Genomic DNA, 7,248 nt, shown 5'->3' on the forward strand with positions numbered 1-7,248 from the left:
AACCCTGTGGACTGGATCACCTGGGCTCCCTGACCCTCTGGCTTCAAGCTAGTTTCATCCTTTGAGAAGCACTGCTAGGAGACTGGAGGATGGAAAAAGACCGAGGCTGGGTATCTGTTCCCCTCCATCCCTGCTGGGCCACAGTTTGGGTCCTGGTTGTTTTCTTTGACTTTCAGCTACAGCTCCTGCTAGAACTCTCTCCAGTCTGCTGTGACAAAGCCTCATCCCTCTACCCCTCAGGCTTAGGGGTAAGAAGGGCTTCCCTCTGTTGCCACCCTCTAGGCATATCATCAGTCCCTTAACCATGCCCTCTTACCTGCAAATAGTTCCTTCATTACACCCCACCCCCCCAATTATCTCTTTGAGAGTAACATTTGACTGGGAGGGGCTCAATAAAACATTATTGAATGAATGAATGATAAGATAAGATTCAAGAGAGCTAATATAGACTAGAGCTTGTCTAAAACACCAGGCTAAGCTCGATGAACAGGCTCAAGACAGTCCTGTGCTATGCTAATGCTAAGTCGCTTCAGTCACGTCTGACTCTGTGCGACCCCATAGATGGCAGCCCACCAGGCTCCCCCGTCCCTGGGATTCTCCAGGCAAGAACACTAGAGTGGGTTGCCATTTCCTTCTCCAATGCATGCAAGTGAAAAGTGAAAGTGAAGTCGCTCTGTTGTGCCCGACTCTTAGCGACCCCATGAACTGCAGCCTACCATGCTCCTCCATCCATGGGATTTTCCAGGCAAGAGTACTGGAGTGGGGTGCCATTGCCTTCTCCGACAGTCCTGTGGGATGGATGTTATTATTTCCATGTGATACAGAAGAAATTGGGGGCAGAAAAATCACATTCTCAGGTTCACAAAATTTTTAAGTGGTAATGTACCAAAGTTTTCCCATGTTAAATTCTTGCTTTTAGCCTAAGTTGTCAAATCGCTGGGAAGGGAACTTCCTGGCAGTCCAGTGGTTAGGACTTCACTTTCACTGCCAAGGGCCCAGGGTTCAATCCCTGGTCGGTTCAGTTCAGCCGTTCAGTCCTATTCTACTCTTTGTGACCCCATGGACTGCAGCACACCAACCTTTCCCCTGGTCAGAAAACCAAGATTCTCATAAGCCACACTGCTGGGGGAAAAAATAAGTCTCTGGGCGAAAGGCTGGATGAACCTACAGGATCTATAAGCCCCTGAGTCTAGCGCCTTCCCTGTGGCCCCTCTGCCTGAGCAATCCCCCCACAGGGAGCTCACTCCGGCTGGCTGTGGGGCCCTGTCCCTCACTCCAGCCCAAGGTGCGAATGGAATCCACAGCTCCCCAGCCCGAGAGCCCAGCCTCTCCCTCTGCAGGGGCTCTAGCAGTCCTGCTCCCCATCCCTCCCCCAGAGACACAGATGCCAGGTCAAGGAGATGGGGCTCCATAGCGAGGCATCCAGGAAGAGATGAATACCTGAGAGGAGGAAGAGACGACCCGTGAGAGTGAGAGGAGGAAGAGAGGGACCCATGAGAGGAGGAAGAGTTGGACCGGTGGGAGGAGGAAGAGACGGACCGTGGGAGGAGGAAGAGACGGACCGTGGGAGGAGGAAGACTGGGACCCATGAGAGGAGTACAGAGGGTCTCAGTGGACGGCGCATGCTGTGGCCGCTTGAGAGAGGACCGTGGCCTCCCCAGGCTGCTCTGTCTGCAGGACTCCTTCCCGGGACAGATGCCACACCAGAGTGAGAGCACCTACGCGGCTGAATGATGCCAAGGAGAGGGAACATGGCGGGCAGGGGTGTAGAGGTAGAAGCCACGCCGGGAAGGGATGGGAGGGGTGGCAATCCCAGTCCCTACTGACTCGCTCCAACGTGCCCGTCTGCCCACTGGCCACCTCCACAGAAACACAACAGAGCCCTAAGCATAGGTTCTGGGCCTCCAGAGAGTGTCCCGCCCAGACCAACCTGGCACCTTGGCTGGCTTCTGTCAAGGTGTCCTGGAAGCGTCGGTGGAGGCCGCCTTACCAAGGTGAACCTCTAGGGGGCGACCTTCTCCAGGAGCGAGGAGGAGGCGTCAGTTGAGCGCGTGCAGATACGGGCCCCGCCCCCACTCCTCAGGGTCTGGGGGCGCAGAGATGATTCTTGTTCGTCTTTGTAGCCCAAGGGCCCAGCATGCGCTAGTTGTTCACCCAGTGTCTGTGGGATGACTGTTGGGAGGTACAGCTTCGGGTTGTGCTGAAAACTTGCATTTATCTCTGCCTCTTGAAAAGCACACTGAAATGGCAATTCATTTCTAAAAGCTGCAGATCCAGAGAGACCAAGAAGAAGAAGATAGCAGATGACAGGTTCTAATACAAATTTTGGACAAGAGAAACAGATGGACGAGTGGTGCCTTCCCAGAGTGCGGAAAGTTGAAACCTGAGTGTGCTCAGAGAGCAGGAGGGGGGCTTCCTTGGTGATCCAGTAGCTAAGACTCCATGCTCCCAATGCAGGCAACCTGGGTTCCATCCCTGGTCAGGGAACTGGATCCCACGTGCCATGACTAAGAGTTCGCATGCTGCCACTAAAGATCCCCAGTGCAGCAGCTGAGACCCAGTGCAGCCAGATAAATACATTAAGAATAAATAAAATTTTAAATTCCCACCACAGGACTCTGGAAGCTCAGGAGGTGGGCACAGAAGGTGTCGTGGGGGCTGGGGTACAGGACAGGTGGGACAGAAGTAGGGGTACTGGTGGAAAGTATGTGTCAGGAGCAACTAGTTCCCCAGAGGCCCTCCTCAAGGCAGCAGAATGGACATCTTAAGGTGTCATCTCTCTCCTCCGGGCCCTGGGGGAAGGTTATTCTGAGACTTGAACTGGACAAGCTCTAGCCTCGAGAGATAGCTCTAGAGGAGAGAAAGGCTGCTTTGGAAACCAGAAAGTTATGGCAAAGTCTGCATATGAAAAGTGAGACCCCAGCCCAGCTCCTTCCCACACTGGTTCCATGAACAACCAGGAAGGAGAGACTTGAAACCGATGCCAAATGGCCTGCTTCCAGCCAAGGATCACTAGACATTCGAGGAAAGCCTCTAATTTGAAAGACAGCCTACTTCAAATATAATACATAGAAAAACCTGGATCCTTTGATGTTAGGTGATATATTTAGGACACCCTCTCATCCTTTTTCTCTGGCTTGCCATCTTCTCTTCAGAGAAGGGTGTCCAGGGACACCCTCTGGCTAGTGCATTGGCTGCTTGTCTGGGTCCCCAGCATCCTATCTCTTCATCCCACACCAGCCCCCTTGTCTCCTGTGCCCTAGAAGTATGCACCACTGAATCCACCACTCTACCTGCAATAAGACATGATTCCTAGAAATGAAACCAGTTAGAATCACTCAGTCGTCTGCTGGTAAATATTTAACTACTGGCTCTCTGGAAAAAAAGAAATCCTGTTTTATAGATGTTTGCTGGTTTCCTGGGTGTAAATACTTCCACTCACTGGTTTCAAGCTACCAGCATGAAGTCACTGATTGTGGAGTTGGGAGCTGCCCACTGCCAGCTCTCACAGGCCAGTTTGAGCTGGCGCCAGCAGGCCATTGGATCCAGCCTTAGGCGGCAGTGACCAAGGACTCACTCTGGCTAGGAGTCAAGCTCACTCTGCTTTTACTCTCCTTCTCCGTGAACCACGGCCCATGATCCTAACTAAACTCAGCATCAGCTCTGCTGGACCAGAGGGGAGACTTGAGATGGGAAGTCCATCCCTCACCTAAAAAACTACCAGTCAGAAGAGGCAGTTTTATGTAAAACTAGGAGCTAGAGAGGAGGCTCCCTGGAGATCAGGTTCACTCCCTGCAGGACATCCCCCTTCCCCAGTGGCTGCTCCAACCCCAGATCAGTCGATTGATGTAGCTCTTATTGGAGAAGTTGCCAAACCGGGACTACAGGCAGGGTGTGGCCAGCATGAGTTTTGCTTGGGACTCAGGCTCTGCAGGGGAGTTGGGGTTACTCTTGGGGTGAGCTGATGAGAATCAGGTCCTTCCAAGTCTTCAGGCACCTCTGGCTATAACCCTGCTTACAGCCCCCCTGTGGCCTCAGTTTACCCATCCACAGCCACCCATTCAGATGCCAGGGAAAGGAAGAAGAAACTTTAATTGCTGCTGAAAAGCAAGACCTCCCTTTGCCATTGTTGACAGTGGGCAGGGCACAGCCGTCCTAGCCCAGGCACTTTCTGCTCCTCCGGGAGGAAGCAGCCCTTCCCCTTGGGGACCCAGCATTGTGGAGGTGAGGGTGCAGGGTAGGGGGCTTCTGACTGGCACAGGCCTACGAGCGCCACAAGACCAGGTTGGCAGGAGGCACGTCGAAGCGCTTGCGGGTGTGGTCGGTGTCCCGGCGGTACAGGTAGCCGCAGGTGGGCTTCTGCAAGGTGTAGAAGGGGCTCAGGGAGTTGGAGTACTGGGAGGTGTAGAAATTGAACCTGAGCTTGTCCGGGTTCTGCCCTCTGGGGTCCACCGCCACCGGCACATAGGCTGCTGCCAGAGTCTGCTCACGGTCCTGCTTCCATGACAAGGACAGGGGACGGTGTGGAGCCTGCACCTTTTGGCCTGATGGTGTCTTCGGCCCATGACTGGGTACTGAGGATTTCTGTGAGTCCTGGGAGGAAGGAAAGAAGGGGAGAGCTGGGGACTTTGCGAGGGCCAAGGGCAGGAAGGAGGGGGCAGGGGCACTGCCAAGAGGCCCACAGAGCTACGCCTGGAGCCCAGCCCTGCTGGCCCTAGAGCTAGACACTTGCAGGCAGGAGAAAGCCTTCAAGGTCCCCCCCACCGGACCTGCTTCTACAGACTTGGTTTGCTTCTTGGAGACCTCGATCAGCTCAGAGGCTGGGAACCCGGGGTTCATCTCCAACCCCACGCCTGCCCCTTCCCCCTGCATCTGGTCTGTCCATCCATGTCCCCCACATCCTTCTCTCCCTGCCCCCTGCCAGGCCTCCATCCTCTCTCCTACAAGGTGACTCCAGCTTTCTACCAACTCTTCCTGTTTCTTTATCGCTTGCTTTCCCAGCCTGCCCTTCACACACTGAATTAGTCTCTCTATTGATTGGCCCCAAAGTCCATAACATCCTACGGAAAACCCTGAATGAACTTTTGGACCAACCCAATATATTAATGGCCAGAATGTATGGCTTGTCCTCAAAGCATCTTTTGCTGCCCAGAAAATAAATGCCAAGTCCCTAGCATGGAAGGACAGGGCTCCCCCAAACCCTGAGTTCCAGCCATCCCATCTGCCTGTCACTTCCTGGTCACACCTGATCCTTCCAGGCATTCTCACCTTAGCTCAGGCTGTCCCCCCCAGACTAGCCTGCCCTCCCTCCCACCCATCAGGAATACTCTTTCTTGTTCAGCTCTGAGCCCCTTAAGAGCAGCGCTCTCTCACCCTTACCCTTGACATAATAACCTCCAAAATCCTATTCCTTCTCTTACTCCAGACCAAGACATTGAGCGAACACTCAATAACTATTGGTTCAACAGAACTGGATTCTAGTAAGGGGTCATTGGCCTTCCAACCAGCCAGCCCTGTTCTAATTTAGAACACTTCTCATTGTTACAGACTGTGTCTCCCACCCAACAATGTCTGCCCTTCATAACCACTCTTGGGTGATTGCATATGGAGATCCACCCTCCTAGGAGGTCCCTGTTGCAGCCTTTATCTCATGGTACTGACATTTATGTGGTCCTCTGTTGCCACCCTCCTTGACCATCCTGTGACTGAATCATCTTCCTCACCTTTGAACCCCCATACCATCTCCCAGATCCTGGGTGCCCTCTCACTAGGAATCTTCATAGCTGTGATGGAACAACCCAAAGGCTGAGATCCCTGTCAGGCAGCTCTGTTGCACTCCCCCAGGCTGCAATTTCAAGAAGACCCATTTCCTGTCTGCAGAGGCCCCAGGGAACTGGGAGGAAACCCCTAGCTGTAGAGCTATTGGAAGTTGAACCCCTGCCATCTGACGAAACCTCCACTACTCAAATCATAATGTACGTTCTGTTGTGTTTAATTTATAAATTATTTGCCCAACTCACACTTGCCCAGGGCATTTCTCCAAGGCAGTCTCTGCTCCCATAAGTTCCCACCTAGCAATATATGACCCTCAGCCTTGCACTTCAAAATTCTCCCTTATCCTCCCACACCAGCAGCTCTCATGGCACCTCCTCCAGGAAGCCTCAGATGCTGTGGCCTCTGCACCCATCTCACCATCCTCCGTGCCATCAGGCCCTCCTCCTGGGAGGTGGTGCTTCACTGGGCTGGGACTAGGGTGAGGCAAGGCTATGCATTTTCAGGAGGGGCTCATATTCAGACTCATGCAAGGGCACAGTGAGTGCTTCCTTTCAAATATTTTGCGCCCTAGGTCCTGTGCTTGCCTCATCTTAATCCCAAATAGTGGTCCTTAGGGCTCTGGCTAATGTCCCAACAGCCTGTACATGCTCTCAGAGGTCAGCACCACATCCCATTCACCTGGAGAGAGGGGTGCGCGAGCGGTCAGCAGCCTTCCCAGACCCGTCCAGGCTCAGCCTTGGGACACAGATGACAAACAGAGGGGCTCACACCGGAAATGAGGTATGAATAGTCATGATTCACGGTCGTTTTTCACCACCACCCATGAGCACAGCGCCAAACTCTTTCAGTGGATTTCCTCTGAGAATCCTCACAATAACCCTTTAAGGAAGGTATCATTATGAGCCCCATTTATAATTGAGAAAACAGAAGTCAGGAGGATATTCCCAAGTTTAGGGTCATGTGACTGGTGAGGAGCTAGGCTGCGATGGGAACCCAGGCCTGGCTGACTCCAGGGGCCACACCCTGTACCCCACAGTACATGTCATGTCCACAGCACTGTGGGGATGGGGCCTGCCAGTTCATTTCTGTCCTCATTTCATCATCTTGCTGGCTCCTTGCTAGATGTGCTGGGAGGCAGGTGAGCAGCTAGGGCGACCCCTCCCCAGTCCCCAGGCTCGCTGGTGAGAGAGGGTGGCCTGATGTCCCGGGTGTGGCGGGGACACTGTGGGGTTTTGAATGCTGGGTTTTGGTTCTGGGTCCTTGGACCTGGCACAGACAGGGTGACACCCCAAGGAGTGTGAGGTTTATTCTATGAAGTATCTCTCAGCACAGCTGAGGATGTGACGTCAGTTGTTCTATCCATTTGTGCTCCTCTTATGTACCAGGCTCTGGATATACAAGTAGCAGAGACACTACACATATGAACACAAATATGAAGCCCTGGGGAACAGTGCTTCTCAGTCTCGGCCCCGT

The 7,248-nt window shown here is 53.3% G+C and overlaps 1 protein-coding gene across 1 annotated transcript; it reads right to left on the reverse strand.

Moving 5' to 3' along the window:
- Positions 1-4,167: 4,167 nt before the first annotated feature.
- Positions 4,168-4,839, reverse strand: CIMIP3 (ciliary microtubule inner protein 3). The gene is made up of 2 exons (XM_055574412.1): positions 4,765-4,839; positions 4,168-4,593 (listed from the first exon to the last, which is right to left on the reverse strand). The coding sequence occupies exons 1-2, from the start codon at positions 4,837-4,839 to the stop codon at positions 4,264-4,266; spliced, it is 405 nt and encodes a 134-aa protein (XP_055430387.1). The 3' UTR covers positions 4,168-4,263.
- Between the last annotated feature and the right edge of the window lie 2,409 nt (positions 4,840-7,248).

This window comes from Bubalus kerabau, chromosome 3 (assembly GCF_029407905.1).
Source record: "Bubalus kerabau isolate K-KA32 ecotype Philippines breed swamp buffalo chromosome 3, PCC_UOA_SB_1v2, whole genome shotgun sequence".
Classification (NCBI taxonomy): domain Eukaryota; kingdom Metazoa; phylum Chordata; class Mammalia; order Artiodactyla; family Bovidae; genus Bubalus; species Bubalus kerabau.

Excerpts from the sequence above, each read along its gene's own strand:
- CIMIP3 (XM_055574412.1), bottom strand. The coding sequence starts at position 4,839 with ATGAACCCCGGGTTCCCAGCCTCTGAGCTGATCGAGGTCTCCAAGAAG. Across the intron at positions 4,594-4,764 it reads AGTCTGTAGAAGCAGGTCCG|GACTCACAGAAATCCTCAGT; the intron begins GTGGGGGGGACC and ends CCTTCCTCCCAG.